Source organism: Pezoporus flaviventris, unplaced genomic scaffold (genome assembly GCF_033815535.1).
Source record: "Pezoporus flaviventris isolate CSIRO_AGI_PZ_B2104156 unplaced genomic scaffold, CSIRO_AGI_Pfla_v1 ptg000020l, whole genome shotgun sequence".
In the NCBI taxonomy this organism is placed as follows: Eukaryota; Metazoa; Chordata; class Aves; order Psittaciformes; family Psittacidae; genus Pezoporus; species Pezoporus flaviventris.
In genome coordinates this window covers 3,935,748-3,962,461 of record NW_026892568.1, presented here as the reverse complement: position 1 = coordinate 3,962,461, position 26,714 = coordinate 3,935,748, and the positions used below count along the sequence as shown (strand labels likewise).

General features: G+C 41.2%; 1 protein-coding gene across 4 annotated transcripts in view; it reads left to right on the top strand.

The window, feature by feature from the left end:
* Nucleotides 1-6,833: 6,833 nt before the first annotated feature.
* Nucleotides 6,834-26,714, top strand: part of TOM1L1 (target of myb1 like 1 membrane trafficking protein) — a 30,314-nt gene continuing 10,433 nt past the window's right edge. Inside the window, exons 1-7 of one of the 4 annotated variants that reach the window (XM_061455401.1) lie at nt 13,441-13,652; nt 13,805-13,889; nt 16,124-16,202; nt 22,152-22,301; nt 22,717-22,836; nt 24,208-24,315; nt 25,005-25,121. In XM_061455401.1, the coding sequence (XP_061311385.1) occupies nt 13,595-13,652; nt 13,805-13,889; nt 16,124-16,202; nt 22,152-22,301; nt 22,717-22,836; nt 24,208-24,315; nt 25,005-25,121 (717 nt within the window). In that variant the 5' untranslated portion in view covers nt 13,441-13,594. Of the gene's footprint in view, nt 6,922-9,634; nt 9,719-13,340; nt 13,653-13,804; nt 13,890-16,123; nt 16,203-21,172; nt 21,287-22,151; nt 22,302-22,716; nt 22,837-24,207; nt 24,316-25,004; nt 25,122-26,714 lie in introns of those variants that run through there. The other 3 variants (XM_061455403.1, XM_061455404.1, XM_061455402.1) reach the window with 3 other exon arrangements.

Here is a 26,714-nt window from a genome sequence, read left to right as displayed (position 1 = left end):
GGTTTTAATAAGATTTAGCCACATGCTGAAGGAGGTAGGTACTTAATGCCTTTTGAAAAACAATGGATATTTAAGGAAAGGACCTAAAGATATAACAGTGCCTTTTTCTGTATTTAAGAGGTTTCAGTTCAAGGCACAAGCAGAGTATTGAACTTCTGAGGTCAGTGTAGTTAGTTCTCTTGCATTGTGCAGAAAGAGCAACAAGAGACAGCAGTGATGGTTGTCTGTGTTTTTATATTTTATCATAGAAGCGATCCTTCCGTCTCTTGTCCCAGCCTCATGTCTCCCCCATCACGATACAGTGCGTGTATCTGGAAAACCACAGCTCTTCCAGTTCCACACTGACCGACCTGCTTCAAAAGGTGATTGTTTTCCTGAGTGTGTGATATGAGTTATGTGGATACATGAATTTCATGGCCAGTGCTCACCTTTATGAATACAATTCCATGGCAGTGGCCTGTTCTGTCTCTGCTGAGCTGAGCTGAGCATGCCCTTAGCCCAGATCCACTCTCTAAACCTTAACACCTGCAGTACCATAGGTTAATGACTGCATGAATGAAACTCCTGTTACCTTCCCAGCTGAAGGTTAGCAGCTTTGACAGTGTTTGCTGATGCCCAGTGAAAAGAGATTAACAATAAGAGAGGCATCATGGTGGAAATAGCTAGAGCACCATCCATGTCAGTCTGGTCCATGCTTTTTGCTTACTCCCAAACCTGCCTGATTTGAAAGCAATCTTTGACATTTATGCTGTTAGAACATTTCTTGCCGAGAGATTGCTGTATAGTTTCACAAATGTTACTGAAGTCTCACACAGCGCCTGTGAGGTAGATCTGTGAAGTTATCCCATTTTTATCAGATGAGTAAGTTACCGCATAGGGAGGTAAGTGATTTTTTTCTTTCCCTCAGACCACAGCAAGCCAGCTTGGTTTTGTAACCTGCACTAACAGAGTCCTGGTAAGTAATTTTTATGCGTTAAATATAATGTCTGATTATGAGTCAGATGTATCTATGCTTGGTGCTAGTCCCTGTGCATTAAAAGAGAAGGAGGAGGTGCTGCTCAGTAGGGTTATGGTTGCTAATGTTTTGCCAATCAGCCTAAAATACTCTTTACTAGTCAGCGTCTGTTGTTACTCTGGTGCCAACAGTGTAAAGAAATACTTGGAAAGCTATTGGTAATACCAAAAGGTTGAAAAGCTTTCCATATTACCAAGCTCATGGATATCCTATGATTTCATGTGATGCCTCATCCTGTGGGAAAGCTGTGACTTCTCATGATAAAGATAGTCCAAAGACTCTTCTATCCATGGAGTAGGAACTTATGAGCATCTGAACTGTAGCTCCTATGAGCTACAGCAGTGCTTCCCACAGCTACAGAACTGTATGCTGACTGGAAATCATACATTTTGTGTTAGATAATGTAAACTTTATGTAAACATTAAGTAAAATATTTTTAATTGAGAATGTAGAGAGACGACTGAACGACAAGAGGTTTGATGAACAACATCATGGTCCTAATCAAAAAGAAACCCCTAATAAGTTTCCTTTCAAAAAGCAAAGAGCTAAGATTTTCTGGATAAAAATATGTAATCAGTCATTCTGCGCAATGTAAATTTACAGTCAATCATTAGAACTATAGAAAGAACTGAAAAAAAATACAGGGGAATAAAGATTGACTTAACTGATAGCTAAATATTAAGTATCAACAGTGTTCGTAAGAACAAGGGAAATAAGAAAGAACTTGCCAAACTGTGAAATGTCTAAAGTGGCTGACTGTATCAAGAAGTTAAACATCCTTGGGCAAAGCAAACTGTATACCAGCAAAGGTCATTACTGTTTCCTCATAGGGTTTAGCTCTTTCACTCTGCAGCTAAGCCAGTGCTTTAAGAATAGTTTCAGTGTGTGGACTTAAAGGTCTTCATCTATGTTAAACAGAGAGCCTTTGAAACCAATTCCCTCTAACAGATGTTAATTAATACCAGCAGGTTATTAGGATGTTACCTGTAGCAGCTTCACCCTGTGATACTGTGTGTGAGGGCTACACCAGCCACACAGTGGTTAAGGATCAGAGGTTTAATTGTCCGTATTGCACTGAGCTTGCCTTTAGACCTCAGAAATAAAAGGACTGAAAAATGAGCAAAGGAGAGATTATTTTGTCTTCCATTGGAGCAAAACTGGGATTTCATCCTGTCAGTGTGCTGTGCACTGCACCAATGTCATTGCACCTATTACCATTGCGTTGCTGTTTCAAGTTGTGGTAGTAGAATTAATTTCCTTTATTGTACCTGTATTCCATTGGCACAGAATTTACTGAAAAACTGGAACTGATGTGAAATGCTCCGAATCCAGTGATCACTTTCCTGCTGTGTAGGAAAACACATCTGTAGTCAGAAGTCTGCTGACAATATTGCACAATATTGTATATTTCCTGCCATTGATTTGAGCAACAGGAACAGTAAGAGTTTTAACTGCAGCTCAAGTGCCCTGTTCACAAGTTGATGGTGCTTTCTTAACTGAGTCAAAGGTAAGACTAAGCACTACTTGAAGCTTATTACCATTCAATTGAGACCAGTTAAAAAGCTAGCACAAACTTAGAGCTGGTGACCTTGAGCTGAGTGTTGTATTACCAGATACAACTGAGTATGGATTCGGCTCAGCTGAGAGGTAGGCACGAACTCACAGTAAAGAAAGTATAAGTAACAAGCCACTGCATGAGAGGCTCTGTCTTGCTTTCAGCCCTCATTCCCCACAAAGTCAGAAAATTGATGGTAAATGCACAACATCGTCCATGGGTGGTTAGAGGATTCCAAATTGAAAGGGGCTGAGGTTACTCTTGCCTAGCAGATGAAATGCTAACTATATTTCAGTGCATTTGGGTATAGTGATGGAAAACATAATTTATCTGGGATGTCAGGAATGACTTTGCTTTTCATTAACCTTAAATAATGTAATGAGGCTTTGCTCTACTACTGGGTAGGTACAAGTACTGTCAATTCCTGGGCACATATATAGATACAGAATTAAGACAGTGTTGGAAATTCCTCAAAACCTTGCTGGGAGAAACCTGTTAAGAGCTTATAGCAGGTATTTATTTTATGTTTTAAAAATTCAATAGACTCCAGTTAATCTGCCTTCTGGTAATCCACAGAATAGTGGCTGAGCCAGACACTTAGCTGGTGTAATGTAGTGAAGCTCTTCTGAAAGCAACAGTCAGGCTGGTACTCTAAGATATAAGAGGCTTAGGCTCAATTCCCTAATTTACCACAGATCTCTTGTGTAACCTTGGGCAAATTTCTTATACCTAGATAAAAAGGGGGTTTACAGGCATCAAACAAAGTTTGAATCCTGACGATGCTCACACTGACTACATGATGTGTAAGGAGAGCAAGGCTCGTTGAATGGAAAGCAAAATAAAAACCACAGTGGCTGGGCACTAAGGAGGCACTCTCAGCATCCTCACATAACTTCTATATGGTTTTAAGAAGCCAATTCTATGAAGTAGGGCATAATCCTATGTATTTCTAATGAGAATCCTTTGGTACTGCCTACATCAACAGCAGAGAACCTAGTGAGTGTGTACCTTACTACTCCTGAAGATAAGTGTGAATTAGGGGCCAAGCTATTCAGTTCAGTCATGACAAAAGACTTTGTGGGCAGGCACAGAAGTAAAATTTTCCAGTATCTGGTCAAGCCACAGCTGAGAGCATGTTTCAAGCATCAGATCTCTGGAACTAGACATCAAAAGAGTGACTTCAGAGAGCATAATGACTCTAACATTTAATCTTTCTGTTGTTGCTTGCTTCACATCTTCAGTGTGGAATTGGAAGCCAAGTGCTTTAAGAAGTATAAAGCATTCACTTACTGTAGCAATGGGGACCATATAAGTAGCTAAAATTAATAGATGCTGTCATTTATAATTGCTGAGAGTTTGAGCACCAGAGTGCACGATAAGTGAGTATGGTGGGCAGGTTTGAGCTCTTTAGAGTTACTAGTCTGGTCTCTGATCCATACAGGTAAAGCTGTCTGGGGGGCCATTGTATGGAGATGTGCCAGGCTATAAAAGTATGCAGACAAGACTGCAGAATAGGCACTTTCAGAGCAGCAATGCAAGCACAGGGTGTAGCTGCTCTGTAAGCAAGGGGTCAAGTGAGCAGTGATGTCAGTGCCCTTTTTGTGGCTTTGTAGTACATCAGGAAACCAGTTTCATGCTTCCCACCTCCAGGACATTGCTTTGTCAAATGATACCTCACCATGAACTGAAAAGTTATTTGCTGTCACTCTTGATAGCATTTTCTCCAGCCTCATCTCCCCCTCTTTGCATTTGACGAAGGAGAGGTATTGATATGCACTATGACTATTCAGGAACATTGTCTAACACAAAAGCTCACTTTGAGAGATGTGTGGCAATTTACAGTTGAGTTACTGTCCTGGTTTCGGCTGGGATAGAGTTAATTTTCTTCCTAGTAGCTGATGCAGTGCTGTGCATTGGCTTCAGTCTGAGGATCATGCTGATAACACACTGATGGTTTAGTGGTTGCTAAGTAGTGCTTACTCTGAGTCAAGGACTTTTCAGTGTCCTGTGCTCTGCCACTGAGGAGAGCACAAGGAGCTGGAAGGGAGCAGAGCCAGGACAGCTGACCTGAACTAGCCAAAGGGATACTCCATTCTGTAGAACATCATAGAAACTGGGGGGTGGGGAGTTCTCTGGTAGTCGCTGATTGCTGCTTGGGTCTGGCTGGGTACTGGTCAGTGGGTGGTCAGCAATTGTGTTGTGCATCACTTGTGTTCCTTTGGGCTCACACAGCTGCGTGGTACTTAGTTGCCACCTGGGGTTAAACCATAACAGTTACTTATTGCTGGAACTCAAAGCTCCTTTAAGCAGGGCTGCTAAAAGACAGTGATGTGTCAGGTGCCAGCCAGAGCCCAGCATTGTTCTTAGTGATGAGAACAACCTGCACCAAACTATTGATAACCCCTGGCATAGAACAAAGCATGTAAGGGAGAGTTCCAGCCATCTTAAACAGGTCCTTCTGTACGAGACAAGCAGAAAAGGCAGAAACGGTTACTGCTCTGCAGCTGGCATATTTTTCTTATTCATTGTATTTGGTGTTAAGCTACATAAGGTCCCTACCACAATCAGTGTGAACTCCGTTAGGCATTCCCTGTCTGTGTAACAGGGATTGTTCAGACAGGGGGTTCCTCTCCTCCCCAGACTGGTGGTCCCAAGCAGGCATTTGCACCGTCCAGCACATGTGTAATGAGTCGCTCCTTTTACTTTTCCCTACAACCTCTGATACCTACTTCCACAGGCAATACAAACACCCGTGTCCCTTCCTGTCCCTGCCAGGACTGTTTGGTGTTTAGCCAGAACAAACATGGACCATAACAGAGCAGGACCCAAATTTAGGTTTGCTGTTTACTAGCCTGGTTTCACAAAGACTGCTTCGTGCTGAAATTCAGCAGTGGTTTTCAGAAAGCATCAGTACCCAACCAAGGATTCTGATTCTTCCAAGCCGAGAGGTCAAAAGCATAGCTCAGCTCTGAATTTCATGCATCTTTTCGAACAGAGTTGTGTGCACAATTTAGCAGACTCTGCTCACAAGATCAGAAGTAGGGCGTGCATATAAGCAAATGTAATTGGAAGGAGAAATGTAGAAAAGATGGAAGAACTCTCACTCCTTTTCAGAACTAACCACATCAGTAAGCAGCAACAGACTCGGTGTAACGGTTTTGTATGGGAAGAGCTCTGACATTGATCACAGTGGAAAAAGCAGTTCTTGGAGGCTCTTCCTCACAGCTGCCTTCACAACAAACAGTTCAAATAATCTTGATGCCCTTCTACTGCATTAAATGTTTCAGTGAAAAAACCCTGTGTTGCTGACATTGGTGCATCATTACCCAGCGATAGCTGTGGTGCAAATCCCCGTACGGACAAGCTGAAATTTCCAGTTTGCCTACAGGACACATGCTGCCTGTTAGAGCGAGCACACGCACCGCATCCAAAACTGTTCTCTGCTTTTAGAAACACCAGTGGGATTCCTGCGGTGTGTAAACTGTATCTTTTAGACATACTGAGAATTGTCTCACACAGCATTAAATCACTAGTAGCTGCATGGTCTTGCAAATGCCAGTGCTCCAGCTCCCTGGGTAAAATGTGCTGCACAGGAATGTTTGCCATAAACATCAGTTTGGAGATGCAGCCAAAGCAGTGGGTATATTTTGAGGTTTACAGCTCTTCTGAACAGAGATTCAGACATTTTAACCTTAAGTTTCAGAGGAGCAACCAGCAATAGCTTTACCCTGCTCCATCCTGATACAGGGCACACACCTTCTGCAGTTGCTCTCCTTACTGAACTTAATTATAGTGAGCTCAAGCTCTGTGAGAAGTCACTGTACAACCAGGTTGGTTCATATACATGCTGCAAAACCCAGTGAACTGCAATGTGAAAGTAAGAGCCTGAACTTCATGAGAAATGTGTGTGATTCCCCTACTCCACAGTACTTGAGGCTTAACATGACACAGAGGTGGCAGTGCCATAAATCTCCATTTAGGTAACATGTATTAACCTATTAGCATCAGCTGTGCAGCAGCCCCATTGGTCAGAGCATAGCAGTAACTAACCAGGCACAAATGTGGTGGAAGTAAAAGGAATCCAAATACTTTCTTCTTTAGAAGAGGGTTCAGTCCAAACACAGGCAGACGTTGTTTCTGTGTTCAGGTTGAGAAACTGGATTTACGTTTGCCTCCCTTAGCAACAGGGAAATATATTCTTCAGCTTTCACCGAGTTCCAGCATTAAAATCTGCATTTCTTTGTTTCTTCTATGAACTGGCAGGTATGGAGCTGATTCTTTCCATTTATCAAGTTGGCAAAATTTTCTCCACTGACAGCAGGAAAAGCACTGCCTTTCAAGTGGGTCTTTGGTAGGTCCCCATAGATCTGTCTTCACTATTGGAAAGAGGTTCTCTTTGGGGCTTTTTAACTTCCAAGCTCTGAGGCAATTAGAGTGTGGTAAAATCTACAGCTGCTGGGAAGTTCTTCCAATAAAACACCTCTGATAATCAAATACTGATTTTTCAATCCGAGCTGTTCCTGGGAATCTGGTTTCATTCAAATCCAGGTTCATTGAATTGTCAGTGAAACCTAATGATTTTTTGACTTTGAATCATTTTTTGATTGACTTGTATGAGAAATGTACTTTGAACTGGCCTTCTGTTAAGAAAAACACAAAAGCACTAAGAAAACCCTAGCATGGGCAAAAGCCTTTGTCATTTCTTATATGACACTAGCACATGAAAAAAGATTACAAAATGGCTCATTCTGAAGAGGATAGTGCCATAAATTGTGTATTTGTGTTCAGTTTAAACAAACAAAACAAGCCACACAAACTCTGTAACGTTTCCTTCCCTGTTATCCTCTTTAATAACCAAAAGCCTACTACCTCTTTCCCCAGTTAAACTAAGAGCCTGTGTGCACCATCACCATAGGTGAGACTTGGATAAAGACTCCTGTACAACAGCATAACTGAAGGATAGCTCACAATCATGGCACTGGCTGCTTCTTGCTTTCCTTAAAATGCTGTCCTTGGGTAGCTTTTCAGGCCATGCCTGGGTTTCCTGCAATGCATTTATTTGATGTGAGCTAACAATTTTCTAAGCTGCTTTGTCAAGTGATTGAAGTTATTAGTAAAATTATTACATTTGTTGTCCCTTACAAGAGATAGATGAAAACTAGTCTTCTACTTCATGTTTTCTATATGCTCAGTTTAAGTAACAGTAATTACTGAGTAACCAATTAGTTCCACCCTTTACCTTGGCATAACTACCAACCTAAGGAAATACTTGATGTTCTTTTTAGAGGAAAAAGGAGTAAAATGTAGCAACAGCCACAAATCAAATTAGGAACACAGATTTATAAGCTTCTTTAAAAACTAGACTGAGCAAAATCTGTTGCTATTGTTATTTTTATCTGAGAAGTCACCCTGTGCTACAATATCCTACGTGGTACAATGTACACTGCTCACTTCACTTTAAAACACCTAAACATCCATGAGTCATTTGTTTAATCATTTCTGAGTTTTCATGCCAAGCACCTGCCTTTTAAGTTGCTGCAACCAACCTGAAACATCTGTCATTTTTTTCCCCATGAATTAATAATACTGTAATTAAAATCCAGCAGAGAGCTCAGCTGAGACTCCTGGTTAATTAGGACAGGAGATAGCCATGTGAGCAGCATGGCATTACAGTAGTTGGAGAAGGTTTGGATTTGAACCAGGGCTCTGTAGGTGACATGGACTTACCAGTCCATAATTTAATGATGAAGCTTTGGGATATTTGTTCCAGTAGCCAGTATGGCTGTTTGTGGGCAGTCAAATATTGCTCAAAATATTTAATCAGATGCAGTGCCTGAAAACTATTTTCTTTAACTGTGTATTTTTAAAGGATCTGGTTTTAGTTGTTGCTATTCTCTAAATACTAAGAAAGTGAGAAAGAACAGTGCTGAACTAAGCTCTTGCTTAGAACTGTTTTGCACTTCAAGTGGAGTGTCACAAAGAGAAAAATTGCTTTCCTGGTAAAGGCCATACCTGCTGCTAATGTGCAAGGATTCCGGTTTCTTCCGGGATTGCTTTCTATGCTGATCATTGCAGTGGTGTCCAAATAATCAAGATTGTTCTTGGTACTGAAAGTTTCAGCTTGATTCAGGTTGAAGTAGATTGATTCCTGCAGCTTTTGAAAGAATCCTTATACCGCAGACTTGATATATAAGGATTTGGAGATTCTTCTTTTGCTTTTTGTTTTGTTTTAAAACAACAGAGAAGCCTATTTGTTGTTACACCACATTTCAGCACACCTAGAAATGAAAACCTCATCACTTGTATTTTTTTAAACAAGTGTACCAATAGCCCAGAATTTTCCAACGTTATTCATAGAAGACAAAGGGATTTGTATTGCAGCTGAGAGGGAGATATGAAAGATTTTTATCATGTACTTAGTAACTTGAAAACAAAATTAAACTAAGCTTGTAGCACACAGTGATGTATGTACCATATGTAATCTGGAAGTTCTGCTGTGTACCACAGATTAAAAAGTGTCATGGTAACTCAGAAGGCATTCCTGGTTTAATTGGACAACTGTGTTTTACAGCTGTCTAAAATTCACAAAGGATCTCCTACAAAATAAAGCTCTTTAAATAGCTTTAATGTAGAGAGACATTTCGCCAATTCATATATTCTTCATTGTCGGCTTAAATGTGACGCAGTTATTTGCCATCTTCCTTTGCAGACAAGATGATAGAAAAGTTCCCAATTTTTCACATGCTAGTTTGCTGTAAATCTGAATTACTGAGTTCATACCTTATTTTCCATTTTGAGCTTGCTCTTTATGCAGCAGTATATATATATAGCAGTCACATCCCATTCATGAGAAAACTAGCTACAATTCCTGCCAGTTAAGATTCAGGCAGGTTTTTGATTTCTTCATAAGTTTTCCTGTGAGATTCAAGCAGAAGATTCTGCCTTCAATGGATAAGGTATATTTAATAATTAACCTCATACAGGAAAATTGAGTCAAGACTCACAGTATTCTGCAGTATAATAATGATTTCATCATTTCTTTATAAACCTGGAATCCATTGCAGGAAAATCTGCCTCTGGAGAGAAGCTGGGGGAACTGGATGATGCATCTTTTGTCTCTGAGAAGGTGAACTTGAGAAAAGGCTCTGGTAAGTTCCCTAAATATACAACAAAATAGTTATCTCCAGCCTTTGACCCAGGGAAAAAGAAGGATTGTTTCCTAAAAGGAAAGGGAGGAGAAGCAGGAAAGCTTTTGCATTACCACTTCAGCATGAGGGTAGAATCCCAGAGTGAGATAATGTTAATATCTTACTTAAACACAAAAAAGTTAATAGATGTAAAATACTTGTTTCTGAAAGTCTTTACACTCAGCCATATGGAAAACAAGTACACATGGTTTTAGCTTCAAATCAGCTGTGGCTCCCATAGTGTGTTATTAAAAAGACGTTTTTCACTTGGAATTCTCAGTGTTTTAGAAGGGGGAGAAATATAGATTTGTCCAAGTTTATGGGGAAGTCCCAAAGCAGTGACAGTGTGCTGAGGGTGTGTGCTCCAGGAAATAGAGCATAGAACTGAGAGTAAGACAACCTGTCATCCCCTTGTCAACAGTCCTGAGAAACACCTCATCCCATACCCTCTCCTACCCTTTGAGAGCTTTGTATTGCCTATACAGCGATTCTTTTTTAACATGTCAAAGGACAAGAGAGCATTATAATTTTAAAGAGCTGCATCTGAAGCACACTCTGTATATGAGAAAAGCCAATATGGCTGATAGGGAATTGCCTTTCCCATAACCCATCCTTCGCTTGGAGTAAACCCGCAGAAAAACCGAAGAGATTCGTTGAACCAGATTGCCCTCTGCAGGCCACAGACACCTCCCTCCTTTGCTAATACTCGTTCCCCTTTTCTACATAGGCAAATTAAACACACTGTTAACACAACAGGGTTTGGATTTACATATTTTTTTCAATAAATTAGTAATTAATTAAATAGATATTTGGGGACAGCTCAGTATTCTTAGAGAGACTGGGTCCCAAACAGTAATTTACTTTGCTCGAGTAGCTCCTGATTAGGTTTGCTATTATCTGAAGGCACTGAGCAAATGGAGATGATGCAGAAGGGATTTGATTTAGCCCTCTAGCTGTTTGTTCAAGTTGAGCTACCAGCACAGGCCATAACCAGCATATGGTCTAATGAGCTACAGTGAGAATCCCGCAGATCCCATCTTTGTTGTACTGGATAACAAGGGAGAATCACACTAAAACGGACTACTTCTCACCTGGTAAAGATTGTGAGAGTAAACACAGATCTTGGGAGATGGGAGGAGGCAATACTTTACAACTCCTCACCTAATCTCTGCTGAATAATGATCCTTTAAGAATCTCTCTTGTTTTTAAACTAAACCTGAAGTCATGACCATGGTTTATGATTTTCATTTAACAAATAACAGCAGGTACAAGTCAATATCATAAATCAGTTTATGAACACGACAGCTGTTTAAGTATTTCACTCGATGTGTTATGTGTGTGTGATTCCTTGAAAATAGGATTGACGACTAAATAAGGTAAAGGTGTGCTTTTTAAACATCTATATTACTGATATGTAACTCTGAGCTCTATAACTTGCAGAACTAGATTGAAAAAAATCTCTGCATCGCTGTCATAATTCGGGATATGATTTTATATTTGTAACTGACGTAGCAACATCAAAAATATCTCTAGTACAAACAAAAGTACATTGACAAGCTTGCCTAGGTTGGCATAATACATGTTAGCTCAAGAGGTGGACATAAACTATGCCACTAAACACTTTTGTCTGAAAACATTTTGCAAAGAGAAATTATTTACCCTCTTCCTTCTTTCTCTTTATAACACATTATGTGTGCTTACAAAAGATAGCAAATGTCCTTTAGTAGTAATAATTAAGTATAATGGTATATCTGCAATAACAGTAAAATTGCAAGGACCCTCCTGGGACTCTTTGACCCCCAACTCATAAATACCACGGACTCCAGGGAAAAGCTGAAGAGGCAAGCAGGCTTGTTTCAAGCTAGAACCTGAAACTCACTAGCAGTTAATAGATCTAGACTAATAGCTGACTGCAATGAGTAACTTTATTCAGTAAATTCCAGTGAAACAAAAAGGCTTCATCAGACTTTTTTTTCCCCTTAGTAGCTCAATGAAGTATGCTCTCTGGAACAAGTTCTGACTTGCACTGCAGGGTTAACAAGGGCTAATTTAAACAGGCCAGTATTTTCAGTTTTGGTGTTAAAGAGCAAATGAGATAAATACCAAAAAATTTAGAGCATGTCTGTCAAAATTCTGCAACGGAGAATATGCAAACTCCTGTTTTGACAGATGATGGCTGGCTTATAACCAAATGACGAGTATCAGAGGTAGGGAAAATTGAGATACATTCCTTAGAATGGAACCTCACCACGCTCTGTGATGAACTAACTATAGAGAACGTAAGAAAAAGTCTCAGCTCCTATATTCATTGTACATAATCAACTTGCCAAAAAGTTCTTGTAACAACTTGCTTTTGTAGAGGTACTGTAGGTACACAAACATGCTCTTCTCCAGCCTGTTAAAGCTATCCAGTAGATGGGGCCATGGAGTTATACAAAATGCAGAAGAAAGTAAAATGAGCTTATCCTAAGAACTCCTTCCGTAATCAGTGCAAATAGAGCTTTGTTAATTCATGAAATTCTAACATCAGGCAAATAATTTATTTGGTTATATCATGTTCTGACTGTATAACTGATTAAGCTGCACTCAAATGCTAGTTAATCTGATCCCACATTTGTTTGATACTGAAATAATTACAACTCTCAGTCAACAAAAATTACAGCTGAGGTTTTAATTCTCATTCATGCCACATTCATTCCCAAGTATTGTACAGGCCTGAGGTACAGTCAGACTCGAGATGAAGTGACACAATGGAAGGCATTGATAGTAATTGTAGCAAGAGAGTCCCACATGTGGAAGCGTGTATGTGGTGAGAGGAACGTGTTAGTGGTTCCTGCATAATACAAAGGATGACTTTATGACTGTAACTTACACGCGCTGTTGGTGGTTGGTTTGTTTGTTTGTTTTGTCCCTGCTTCTTTGAGATCTGTGCATCTGTTCCTGTTAAATCCTGGTAAACAGAACAGGATACATGGGTTCGAGAAAACACGTATGAGTGCTGCAGGAGCAGTGGTCAGTCCTAGCAATTTCATGGCAGGGGATGCTCAAGTCTGAAATGCGCCTGCACACAGTGTGCTGTACGGTGTAGCCGAGGTTGCCACACTGCGTTTGCAGCTCTGTTTTAAAATGAATGAATGATATGCAATCAATTTAACCAGCAAATTGCATCAGGTATGAGCTTACAAGCACACATTCTACTTTGCTGCACTTGAAAACCTGATTTTTTTATGGTCTTGTACCTGAAGATCTTCACACCTGTATAAAGTTGATCCTTTAAGTCGGTTATGCTATAAAAAGTTGTTCAAAACACCTGTACAGACAAAATTACCATCACTCTTCTGTGCCACGGAGCAGGTCTGTGCGTGAGTGCTGCACGGGTGGTGTTTTTCCCCTTTCTGCTGCTGTTAACATTGGTTTCCAAGCCACAGGTGGCGGCAGGAGCCCTGGGTCGGTCCGACCCGGGTGTTCGGAGGTTTGCTTTGCAGCGTGCCCAGGCTCCCCCGCCTTCAGCTGCCAGGTACCGCCCGGAGCTGCCTGAGGGGGTCCTGGCTCCAGCAGCCCGGCCGTGAGGGGCCGGGGCTCGGGCCGGGTCAGCAGCGGGCTCTCAGCGCGGTGCGCGGCAGAGCCGGAGCGGCCTCGCGGCGCCGCGGGGCAGAGCCGCTGCGGTGCCGCCCGCCCGGCCCGCACGTGATCACCACCGAGGAGCCGCGACGGCACCTGGAGGCGGCCCCGCCCCGGGCCCAGGAAGGGAGCGGCCGGATCCGGCGGGACGGGGCCAGACGGGACGGGACGGGGCTGCCGCCCCTCAGAGGCCGCGCGACTCCGGCAGCAGCGGCCATGGCTTTCGGGAAGGCTCCGAAGGACCCTTTCGGCACCGCCGTGGGCAGCCTGGTCGGTGAGTACCGAGGGGCCTCCGCAGCCCGCCTGAGGGGAGCCCGGGGGCGCCGTTTCCCCCCTGTCGCCGGCCCCGGCCGTGGGGGGTGCGGCGGTGCGGAGCGTCCCCGCTCGTCCCGTCCGGCTGAACCGCGGCTCCCCTTGGCCTTTCAGACCGGGCGACGCTGGGATCGCTGCAGACGGAGGACTGGGGGCAGTTCATGCACATCTGCGACGTGATCAACGCGACGGAGGAGGGGTGAGCGGTGCGGGGGGCAGCGGCCGGCTCAGTGTCAGAGGTTCTGCTGCAGCCCCCTTTACCTGCAGGGCTGACAACAGCCGCTTTTCGTCTCGGAGGTAGCACCGGCGTTGCTCGAGGGCAAGGCAGAATCGAGCAGGCGGTGTACGATGCGTATATAAAGTTACCCAAAACAAAGTAGCAGCAGAGAGCAGGTATCTTTGGTCCCTAGTGAAGAGTTTTGTCTGTTTTCAGTGCCCCTTGCTCAGCTATCGGGACTTGTAGATTAGATGTGTAGGCTGTTCCCCGTACCCAAGCTGTAAAGAAAGGTGGTAACATAGGTTTCTCCCCCGAGTCTGATGTATTTTGTGTAACTTGTACTGTTTGTCAGGCAAAACGGGTGTCCTTGTGCTCTGCAAAACCCAGCCTGAAAAAAGACCTTGAGCGTTTGGTTGCTTATTTAAAGCTCCATGCTTTTAACTTAATCAGAGTTGCCCACTGTGCAGTCTCAGCCAGCCTCTGTCACAGCAGTAGCAAAGCTAAGGCTGGGTTTCCGTTCAGTGGGATCTATCATACCAAGGTGCATACCCAGGGCAACCGGGACAGAGGTGGCCTCCTGCGCTGAACAGCCACGTTCTGGTTCACTCAGCCACTTGCAGCTTTGTGCTTCCCTGTTCTTACATGTAGAACGAAATTCATTCTCATGTAAGATGTGCTTTAGTGTTGAATTGCGAGAACTTCCTGCTTGCAGTGGCACAGTTTAACAGCAACTGGAAAACTTGCTTTGGGAGAGTGAGCTGTGCCTAAGCTTCTGCACAGGTGGGTTTTGGTGGTTTTATATCAGCTTTTCCTTTCATTTTTTTTGGATCCCACACTCTCACCCATGACTCTTAGAGCTTGGAAGGTAAATAACTCTCTTCTGGTCATTGCCGTAAGCAACAGCACACTTTGACCCTCAATGTTAGTTTCTATGTGGAGTTTCTATACAGCCGAGCTTTTTATTAAACATTTCCTCATGTGCACAGCTTATGCTTACAGAGGAACTCCTTATAACTTCCTCCTAGGCAACTACTAGTCACAGTCTGTAACAGGGTACTAAGAACAGCAGGACTGCTGTATCTAATTAGGCAAATGGGTTTTTTTATGCAGTATCCGACTCCTGACCAGATGTTCCAGATGCTTCAGTGAGAGAGGCAAAGAAGCAGGAGTGGAGTAATAGTAGTTCAGCTTTCTGCAGGGGAGGTTTTCTTCTGCACTCTCATGTTCCCATCCAGCTCTTGATGCTCTACTGATATGGCTGGGTATGACATAGGATTAAGAAAAACAGATATATCACTGGTTTTATCTGATGAAGTTAAACAACATTTAAACTGAAAAAATGCAGTAATACCCGTTTAATTTTATTTGCTTTGAAATATTTTCAACAAAGATTTCTTTTTTTCTTATTGAAATATGGTGGTTGTGCCTATTGCTCTATCTTAGATTCTAGAGTGATCCTAAAGAGACTTTAGGACATCTTGTTTTTGTTGATCATGAGCTGGCCCTAATAATTGTACAGTATAGATAGCCCATATTAATTAGGCAAAACTGTTTCCCACATGCGATAAGCTTGATACCATCTTCCACCCTTTTCCTCCTACATAGATAGTTAAAAGATATGGGGTGTATATATATAGACATCAAAATGACTGGGCTAGAAATGCCACTATCTTTGGGGTGGAATGGGTTGTCCATCCGTACGTGGTAATTACTCAGATGAGTTAAAAGCATCCTGCAATTATAAGATTGGAGTTAGCCAAGACACCCCTACTCCTGACAGCACTCCCAGGAGAGTATTTTTTAATTGCATCATAGATGAAAAATAGGTACCAGTCAGCTCTTGACACAGTTGGCAATTGTTAATTCCCTTTCATAGCAATAAAAGCTGGAAAAGTAAATCTGTTGCAAAACAGTGAAATAATACATTTTTGGAGGAGACTTCTCAGAGGAGAATAACTTAAGTTCTCTGCACAAGTCTCTGGAGTAATGCAGAATCTAGAGTAACAAACCTGATTCACTGCTTTGACACTTTGGCTCAATGCTGAAATGATTTTGCTGGCATCAGTGGGGTAATTGCTCTAGTTTTATTTGGGTGTAAAATCAGGGATGAATTTGGTCTTGTACCTCCAGCAGCTATTTTTGGCTCTTGGATGAAGTTGTGAACTAGAAAAGCAGTCTGACTTCACTGGTAACTTTTTCTACTTAATTTGTCACAGGCCTAAAGATGCAGTTAAAGCACTAAAGAAAAAGCTTTCAAAAAACTGTAACCATAAGGAGATCAGGCTTACCCTGTCTGTAAGTACAGCTGTATTTATATTAATTAGATACTAAGAAGGCAAACATTTTAAACGATAAGGTGGCATGCAAATTATCACTGACACAACTCCCCAGGATGTTTTCTGTCTTTGTTGTTTGTGTGTGCAGCACTACCACAGTGCAGATTAGATGGTCTGTTGGCATTCCAGAGATGATACAAATTCACAGATTTATTGTTGCATGGGGGGGGGGTGTGTTAACTTTTTTAAAAGTACATAAAAGTAGTATAGTTCTTATTTACTGCAGTAGCTGTCCCTCTGTGCGTGCCCCGCGTGTTTGTGAAAGATACGGAGGTTGAGTTATTGCATAAAAGCTTCATTTGGCCATTCTGTTGCTCGCCTTGTGGTACTGATCCTAGTTAGGCTGAGCAAGGTATGCAGTATGGCACATCCCACATGGAATGTGCAGTACCTGTTTTGTAAAGGTGTTATCACATATGAATGAGAAATTTGAATGAAAGGGTAGCAGTGGTGAGTTAAGCAAGGGAGCAAGACTCAGGGTAAGCCACTTAAGATTCAAATGTTATGACTAAAGGTTGGAATAGCTAGGAATATCCTCACTTGAGATAACCTGGCCTCCAGAATCTGATAGTGTTTCGGAACTATCTAAGAGTTTGATTTCAACCTAAGATTTAGAGGAGCATGTTCACACAGTTCTGTTTTCCACTGCAGTGATAATGTAGGCAGCAGCAGGAAGTTCCTAACGCTGTCCTAAGTCCAGGGTTCCCAACCTGAATTACTTCTGACTAGCAATAGTGCAACTGTCAGAAGAACCATACCATTCATATTTTAAGTTGTTGAGGATTTGTCTTTCATTATTTGTCTAGAAGTGTTTTCTTCGCCATTTCCTCTTTTGAGGTAGTAGAGACTTGTCTGCATTGCACTTAATAGTATTACTCATGAGTTTGGCATTTGTTGTGCAAAATCATTGTCTGTATCAATGTGTGCTGCAAAGTGATTAAGGAAGATAGGTGATTGATAGTGTCAAATTGTAGGTCGCTTAGCGATTGCCCAAGTGTCTCCTGACTAGTTAGAGGTGCAGATAAATGTGTTAAACGTACCGATGTATACCTTCTGCTCATTCCATTTCCGCACTTCTTTCCTGGCTTCCTCCTCCACTGTCTCATGAGTCACCTTTTTGTGTGCTCTATATGTTTGCATAACAGAAACACTTGGTTTCCGCTGTAATTGTAATACCTGTATCAGATCTTCTTTCTTTCTCCTACAGTCTTTGTGCACCTCAGTCCTTCTCAACATCTGAAGCAGTCAACTGGAGTTATAATAACCCAGTGTTTACATTTAAGAGCCTTGCTTTGGTTATTTACTCTGCCGATATGCCCAAGGTTAGATTAGCTCTTAAGAGCATAGAAGTGGGAGAAGTATCTTGTTTCAGGTGTATACAACAAAGAACTTTCTCAACCTGGAAGCTCACTGTATTTGCTCGCAGATGGGAGTGTGTACCAGGTTTCAGTTGTGCTTGTAGTTCATCACTTTCTCGCAGTCTCTTTACCATTTCATGTTTCTTTCTCCATGTCTGTTCTCACCCACCCACATGTATGCATGTAACTGCCTCCCAGGCAAACCCATCCTTTTGGCCCAGCTCCTGTTTTCTGACTGCAGGTTTCTTCTCCTTGAGTTCCTTGATTCTTTACTAATAAGTGCCAGCTTTTCTTCTAATTCTTCATACTTTTTGTTCTTGTGTAAAGTCTTCCATCCTTTGCCTCTCCTTCTGCCTGTCTCCTTTTTCTCGTTATCTGTCAGTACTGACATCAGTTTAGCATGTGTAAAAGCTTCACTTTGATAATCTCGTTGCTCACTATGTGTGACTTTTAACTCCTTTGCTCTCAAATCATTCTTTCTTTGTGCTGTATCTCCTGGTTTTATGTTCTTGATTGCCTTAATGAAACTGTTTCCCATTTTGAAATGCTTAGACTGGAACAGCAAATCGTTGCAAATGGAGCAGCAGACATAGTTTTCAATTCCTAAAACACACATACTCACTCTTGCAACACTTACCTCTTAACATTGTTTTTCTCCCAAATTCCTAAAAAATAAGGGCTCTTTTCTTTGATGAACTATAAGTTATCGCTTCTATTTCCTAGAGTAGATGTGGTGGTCCTGCTCTTGAGACTGTACACAAAATTGTCTCTCTCAACCTGCATTAGATACAACTAAGAAGGCACCAGATCTACAAATCACTTTTAATTTGAAATGTACTTTGATCCACTTTTATTTACCCAACCCTGGTATTCTGGAATTTAATCTTTCTAATGAAACTGCTTACGGAGCTTATTCCCAGAGAATACACATGGAGTGAAATGTGAAAGTCTTCATCTGAAGTAGCACCACTGCACGTGTTAGCCCTGATTCTGTCATTGAGAGATGTTAAATCTCAACAATATCTTCCTCCTCCTGGCTCACAGGTGTTGATTTATTTACTTGGAGGAAGAAGGATGAGTGCCAGCTGTATAAGGTGTTGGCTATAGCTTGACTTTATGTACTTTGATCTGCTGAAGCACAACCTGGTGCTTGTGAAGTCACATGGATAGAGGTGTATGTGTGCCAGCCCATGAAGTTGCTTCATGCACAGTTTGATAAAGCCAAGAAATCAGGCTTGGCAGTGGTGATTTTGCAATCAGAGTGAAGAGGATTAGAACTTCTAAGCAGGAATCCAACAAAGCGTGTATGTGTTATCTGACTTCTTATTGCTAATACACTTTGGATACGTAAACTGTGTTTATGCAGTGAATGCTGAGACACCTGTTCAGTTGCCTCTGTAGATTTCCCTTGAGTTTGTAGAGCATTTTTGCTCTGATACCTTTAAGGTCTTAGGAGCTGAAGAGTACATGGGGAAATAGTTTATCAAATGTGTCCCTCTCTGTACTTGTGTCCACACATACTCTGACATACAAAGCAGTAGACGGAAATTTAAGGTGAAGTTGTTTCACTTTGCATTGTTGGAAAATTTGTTAGAGGAATTCCTTGGTTAGACTTAATGGAGTTTGGTTGTTCTTTTATTTTGCCTTGACAAAAAAAAATATCCTATTTTTGCTTTTAATATTCTGTAAGTTTTCAGATGTAAAAAAATGTTAGCATGGCAGATATGGTCTTCAGATTTTCCTTTGTTTAATTAACATGTCATAAAGCAGAGGCTCTAAAAAACAAAAGTATGAGAGCACCCTTCAGCTCCTCTATCAAAAAGTCCCAGTCAATTTTATTACACTTTATGGTATATATGAGCAAAGAGGAAAAGAAAAGGATATTGAGTGGGAGCAAAAGAAATCCATATTTCAGTGTTAAATATATATATATGTTTATATATACATGTGCAAAATCTGAAAAATTCAAGACTTCTGAAAAACAGTTTTTAAATGCAGAATCTTGGTAAAATCTACTTAGCCACTACACTGTAGCTGATGAATGGCAGCTGAAAAAGCTGCTTGTACAGGTTTATTTTAAATGCTGGCACTTGGAAATAGTGTCTTACTGTTCAAAACCTCTCTGGGTAGACATCACTATATGTTTAGTAGAGTGCAATCCTGGAGATGCATTAATGACTTGTTCACTTTGAGTCAGAAAAACAAAGAAGCAAACTGGCCATCTGTGTTTTCTTGCATTCACTTAGGTCTGACAAATATCCACCACAAACTACATCCATTCGTTGCAACTTTATGGACTATTCCTATCTGCTTTAGATGGGGGGCAGAGTCCTCCTGATTTCTGAGCAAGATCTCTATTGATAAGGAGTGTAGCTGACTTTCTGTTATACCCACCAACTTCTTCCCATCTTGCTTCTGCCTTACAGTTTGTCTTCACCTCTGTTCAGATGCCTTTTATCACTTTAATTCTGTATTGCTGTCAGGTGAACCAGAGGACTTTTACTGCAGTTCGACCCCTGTTTTAGCTCAGTGCAGATCTCTCAGCTGGACATCTGCTATCAGCTAGTCTGGAGCATAGCAGCTCTGTCACTTCAAACAGTTCGTTGGTCCTGCCTGTCATTTGCTCTTCAGCCATTAATGGTTTGGTTGAAGTTAACTTGCCAATTCTGTTATTAAAATGTGTTTCTATTGAGAGACCAGCGTGCAATATGAAACAGTGGTTGACTTGGTCGCCTTGGATCTATTCATTCCAATGGGACTGCTTGAGAAGGTGAAGAACTATTTGCAGCGATAAATAACTATATTGAAATTCTAATGAAAGGTGTTATTAGCACAAAAGTGGGTTGTTCATGAATAGTCCAGTTAAAAATAATTGAGTTAAATTCTTCTTTTTTTTACACCAGCTTAGTTTCACTCTGAGCGACTGGGCTGGACTGGTGTAATTGAGTGGAGGGTCTAGCCCACTAGTTCAGTACTTTCATTCAAAGAGTAAATACCCAGTCTCTTAAGTAGCGAATTAAAAGAGAGTAACATACTAGATTTCCCGTGCACTGGATTGAAAATGTTTTACACAGATCATCTTTGAAGTGCTGCACAAGCAAATGGCTTGGCTTATTAGCATATGTTTCATGTACTCTTTCAAATGAAAAATAATGATTGGAGCCAGGAATTTTTTGTAATTATCTCTCAGTTAGTTGTTTTTTTGCACAGCAGTCTGCCAGCATCTCTTTGTTCTACCCTGTTTTCATTTCAGCAATTTATTTTCTTCTGGTCTTAAACCTGTTTTCCCATAAGTTCCTGATCACGCTGGGAGAAAAATCCCCAAATCCCGAGGCTAGAAAATGAGTTACTAAAATTATTTTGACTTAGTCAAATATAGTCTGCTCTGAACAGGAAAGTATATTTAACCTACTCTTACCAAGGTTACAGTAGTGTCCCTTGAAATCTGTGTATCCTTTTGAGAATATAATCTGCTTGTTGCATGATTCAAGGGAAGTTTTGTCTTGTATTTGCAAACTTTTGTTAATTTCAACCCTTTGCTTTCACCTTTCCATCCTCCCTCTTAAAATAGGAGGAAAAGTAAATATATGGTTGAAGAGCAAAAAGCACAAGAGTGACTGGTTTTCTCTACTTGGGCCATCATAGTCCTGTGGTTGATCTCCAGATTTTAGCCAGGCAAGAGAAGGTCTGTTTCTGATTCTGCACCTGATCTGCCTAACCCCAGTTTCCTATCAGGACTTGTACTGGCCTGATTTCCAGTGACTGGGGTGTAGTGACAGCTTTTGATATCTCTTCTGTAAAATGGGAATTGTAATCGGGCATCTCCAGGTGTATAAGGGAGAAGTATTATGTCACTATCGCATACTGCTCTATTTCATAGCTCAGACACATTGCTTGCAGGGATCCTACTCTGAGCATTCAAAGCAGGAGTTTTGGAAGTAGACTTTTTTCATAAAGACGAATCTGACAATTGGAACAATTCAACTATTCTGTTTCAAATCAATGTGACCTTTAAAACATGTGAAGAAATTGTACTCCAAGATGTTGAATTTGTTCTTTTCTATTTTTTCATTTGTCTCTCTCTCACAGGGCAGATTACAAGAGAGGCATTTAGTAATGTTACTTTCTCTTGTAGAGTTCTTCAGAATCTCTCAGCCCAGGGTACCTCTATGCTAGGCAGTGAATTAATTCTATTACCAAATCTGTACAAGCCATTTTTAAGCTATGTTCAGATTTCATGCTGTTAAGGTACCGTATGTTCAATAACTGCCATGACATGGAAACAAGGGTGATCATACTTCTTAAAAATAGTGTAACTCTATCTAACACACATAATTTAGTATTGTGTAAGTATATTTGTGCACGCAGTGAGTTACTCTTTCCCTGTAGTAACCCCATCAAACATTCTAGTGAGATATCTAGGTGGATATAATCTATTTGTATCTATTTCCCCATACCACCTTGGAACAAATTAAACCAAAGGACACAAAAGCAGTCAAGTTGGCTTTTATTCCTAGTATCTGTGTAACTGAAGCTTTTTGTGTGTGCAGCTGCTTGACATGTGTATAGAGAACTGTGGCCCAAGATTCCAGTCTTTGGTTGTGAAGAAAGATTTCTGTAAGGACAAGCTAGTGAAACTACTGAATCCAAGATATAATCTGCCAATTGACATGCAGGAGAAAATCTTGTCCTTCATCATGGTAAGTCTAAAGTGAACAATACATGCTTGTGTCTCCGCTGTATGGTAAACGTTTAGTGGTGCAGCCCATTTCTGTACTGCAACATGCTCATGGGAACCTTTTCCTAAAGCAGACTTTATTCTCGCTGCTTCATGCATGAGTAGCACAAACTGGAAGACAAAGGGAGAGAACTGGAAAACTGTCAACCTCCACCTTTTATATTCCCTTCCCGGTCTGTGTATGTGCTCCCACTGTGGTTGCACTTAGCAAGCAGGATGATAGAGCTCTTGTGGTTCCTGCTGCTTTGAATGTGGAGTTAGCTGGAGTGGATGGAGGACATGACCTGCCTTTAGGACTGTGTGTTTTAGAAACACTTGTCTGACCCACTGACTGTCCATTTCTGTGACTGTTACTGTTCCTGTTACTTTAAAACTAGACATGGGCCCGAGGTTTCCCAGGAACTGTGGATGTGAGTGAAGTCAAAGAAGTTTATCTAGAACTGCTGAAGAAAGGAGTGGAGTTTCCATCTTCTGACACCAGCAGAGGGGAACCTAAGGTGGGGTTGCACAAGGATATTTCATTATCCATTGTAAATCAGAAACAGGATGTGTTTATTGTATGAGCTCTGTAGACAAAGCAGGTGTGTCTGTTTTGTTTTTATTTAAGTGCTCCAGGGCAGAATATGACCAACCTACTTAAGCATGTGAGGAGGAATCAGTTTCAATTATAACAGCTAAGATAACAACAAAGAGACCTGGCCTATATAATAGTTTATTTCAAACTGCAGATTAGTGACTATGTTCTCAAAAAGGAAGCATCTCTCTTGAGACTTTTGAAATGTGTAAAGGGTTTGGGCATGCTGTTTATCTCAGGATGAATGAGAGCTGAGTGTTCTAAACATGTCAACTTCTGAAGGCCTCAACTAAAAGGAGTAAGATTTTTTTACGGAAACATACGCTGTTCAGAATATGAATGTTACCTACCTTTAAAATTAAGCCAAGAAGGTAGGAATCTATAAGAAGAGATTGTTGTCTGTATCTCCAGCTGTTTGTACAAGAGTTTTGGGAATGTGAAAACCATCAGCCAATTGCAGTTGCAGAATTGGATGTCTGTAATCAGTGCAGACAAGAATGACTGGGATTTATCCTGAGTTTGATTTGATGATTGGATAGTGGAATGCACAAAAGCTTATGTATGTAAAGGTTGTTTGAGCAAGCTGTGTGAAGAACATTCTGAATAGACAGTATTGTTTTTCTCACCAAGTACAGTACAGATGATATGTGTCTACCACATGTATGGACCAATTCAGATCAGTGGCAAACCTTCTGCTGATCTCGTCAGCACTGGACCTGAGCACAGTTTTTACCTCACTCTCTAGGAAGTGAAGGACTTGGATGTGTGTAGTCTTCTGCACATGGGGTTTTAGGTTTGGGTTTATTTTGTCTTACAACAGTCAAGTCAAATGCCATGCAAGTGAAGCCTTCTGCAGATAAAGCGCTCCAGCTTTTCAGTCCATAAGGCCTTTATAGTTTGTTATCTGGAAACACCCAGACTTTAGCTCCCAACTTTTCCACTGCTTCCAAGTGTGATTCCATTCTAAACTATCCTTTCTTATAAAATTGCAGGGGCACTTTGGGAAGGACTCTTGGCTGTTAGATAGCTTAAGAGCTCAAGGAGCTAGCCTGTTCTTAACCATTCCCACTTTTTCCGTGGTAGAATTTGCTTCAAAACCCATTTAAAAGGTACCTGAATTCCAAAACTCATTTCATTACAAAAAAAACATTAGATTTATTCCTGTAAATAGAACCTTGCTCAACAAATTCCCTGTGAGCACTGGTCTGACAAAGATGTTCTGTAGCTCTCTCATCAGTATGTCTCCCTCAATTCTTTTGTTAAACCTGAGTTCTGTTCTTTTGTCTTTCTGCAGACTTCATCTCGGCCTTCTACAAAGTCATCACCACCTTCTTCTAATCCTCCAAAACAGCCTTCACCGCCTCTTCCCACAGGCCCAACACTGTTGTTGACTCCTGATCAGGTGCAGTACTGCAGGTTTAGAGGATGGTGGGTCCATTTGAAATGTAGTGCTAATGTGTGATTTAAACAGCATGGGTATATGGACCACCAGATGCAGTGAAGGGACCATCAGTTCAAGCAGCATAGCTCTATATTCACAGTTTCAGGTTCATTTTCCTGAAGATCTTTTATGTGATGGTGTGCCAAAGCAAACTAGGCAGAAGTGAGTTCAATAAATGACAGGCTGCATACCAACCAAAAAGTGGAATTGTTTACTCAAGTATGAGAGTACGTAATGATGTCTTAACAATGTTGTCATGCAAGTTGATGAAAGTTACTTCAAAGATAAGTGAGAAAGCCAGACTTACTTTTGTATAAGGCTTGTGTGAAGAAACTGCTCCAAAAAGCAGGTAGGAAAGAACAGTTTCCTTCCTGCTTGGCCTGTTGTTAACTGAAAAGCGTAACAGTAACATTAGTGAGAGGGATCAGCTGCTAGGAAAATTAATAGCACTATCAGACTTGGATCATAGTTTGATTGCACATATAAAAGCTGAGCTGATTCCATTCATTTTCATGGTATATCACCAGAGTGAAATAATGCTAATGAGGCTTATATTATACCTAATGGGGAAGAAAGTACATATTAGAGATAAGAATTATTCTGCTCGCTCTTTTCACCTATACAATATTCTGTCCTGTTGACCTCAACAGATTGGGAAACTGTACAGTGAACTGGATATGGCAAAAACAAATGTGAGAGTCATGTCATCAATACTGAAAGAAAATGTCCCTGGCTCTGAAAATCCAGATGACATGAATCTTTTACAGGTATAAGATAATTCATTGGTGGGGTATGTTGGTTTGGTTTAATCAAAGTTGATTTTAAAGTGCGTTATATCCTTTCTTTTAACCTCTGGATTCAGAATGCCAAATGGAAACCAACAACAGGTTTCTGTCACTGGTTTTGCTCAGCTTTCTCTTGTTTCCTTCACCTTCCCTGACATCTATGTAATCAGGAAAGGACAATACAGCTTGAAATGCAAATTGAAGCTCTAGGGAATTCCAAGGGCAAAGGAATTTCATAATGGAGTGTTCTCTGTTAAGCACGTTCTGTCAAACAGCCCGGAGAACATTCCAGTTGAACGCGGTTGCCTTGTGGGAAAATAGATGATAACATAGTCTCTCTCCCTCATATCCGTCCTGGAGTTTTCAGTGCTCTCTTTATTATTACCAGTACCTTAAAGGCAGTGAAGAATATGAAGGATCGGTTTTAAGTGCGTGACCTCAAAGACTGGGAGCTTGCTGTGCTATGGATGACTCCACGTGCTCTTAAAGTGTAGCCTGAAGGAAGTGTATTGCAACAGTCTAGTTTAGATTTGATGGTGAACATGAAGATGTTCTTTCTGTGATTTCTTCTACTTGGTTGTGCTGTATTTTCTATTATAAATACTAAAAATCCATTATTACTTTAGCATTTCAAGTGACCTGTGTCAGTGGACATTTTTCTGTTTCATGTTATCTGCAAGAATTGAAAAAGCTTTTATCACATCCTTCTGTCTCTAAACTTGCTTCCAAATGCCTATGATGAGGAAGTATTTTGGGTACTTTGTCAGCATTAAATGTATTGGAGAGTTGATCTAATTTTTGCAAGCCTTCAGTGTGCTCTTGCTCAGTGGAGAATATTTCCTTTGCAAGAAACCTTTATTGGTTGGTTTACTTTCAAGGTTGTGCTGTTCATCTGTGTCCACTTGCGGACTAGCTCACAACTGGAGGTGAGATATGGTGAGATGGCATTGCTGTCTCACATCTTTAATGACAGGCAGTGCTGAGGTAACAGATTAAGAGATGGTTGCAATCTTTCCAGGGGTTTTGCTCTCCTAGAAATTCCTCACATCTCCAACGCTGTCCGTCTTGCAGAGATTTGTGGAGCTACGAGTCCAAAGAGGAAGAGCCTGCGAAAAGAGGGGCTGAGGAGAGCAGACATTTTACACGGGCAAAATAGCTGTTGTAATAGATTGCAGAGGGCTTGCTTTGCCTACACTAAAGGGCTTAGCATAGGTTGTTCCAGCACTGGACGCCACCTAGGCAGCTACTCCATGGCTGTTCTGTGCACATTACTTCTGTAGCGAAGTACACCAAGGAGGTTGCCAAGGTGCAGACTGGCCTTAATGGTGGGAGAATGCACTGGTTTAATATACTCTGTCCTGTCCATAACAAAGCTAGTGTTTCTGGTTGCAAACAGGAAAAGTATGTCTTTGATTTCTTGTCTCCTGCTGTGGCCCTTCTGCATGTGGGTGCACATATTAGGTTGCCCACAGTAAACCAGTGGATTCTTATTGACACTCCCAGTCATAAAATTGTTGGCAAAAGCTTGAGGACAGGGTGTGGAGTTCCCATTTGTGGGAGAGTGACTGAAAATTC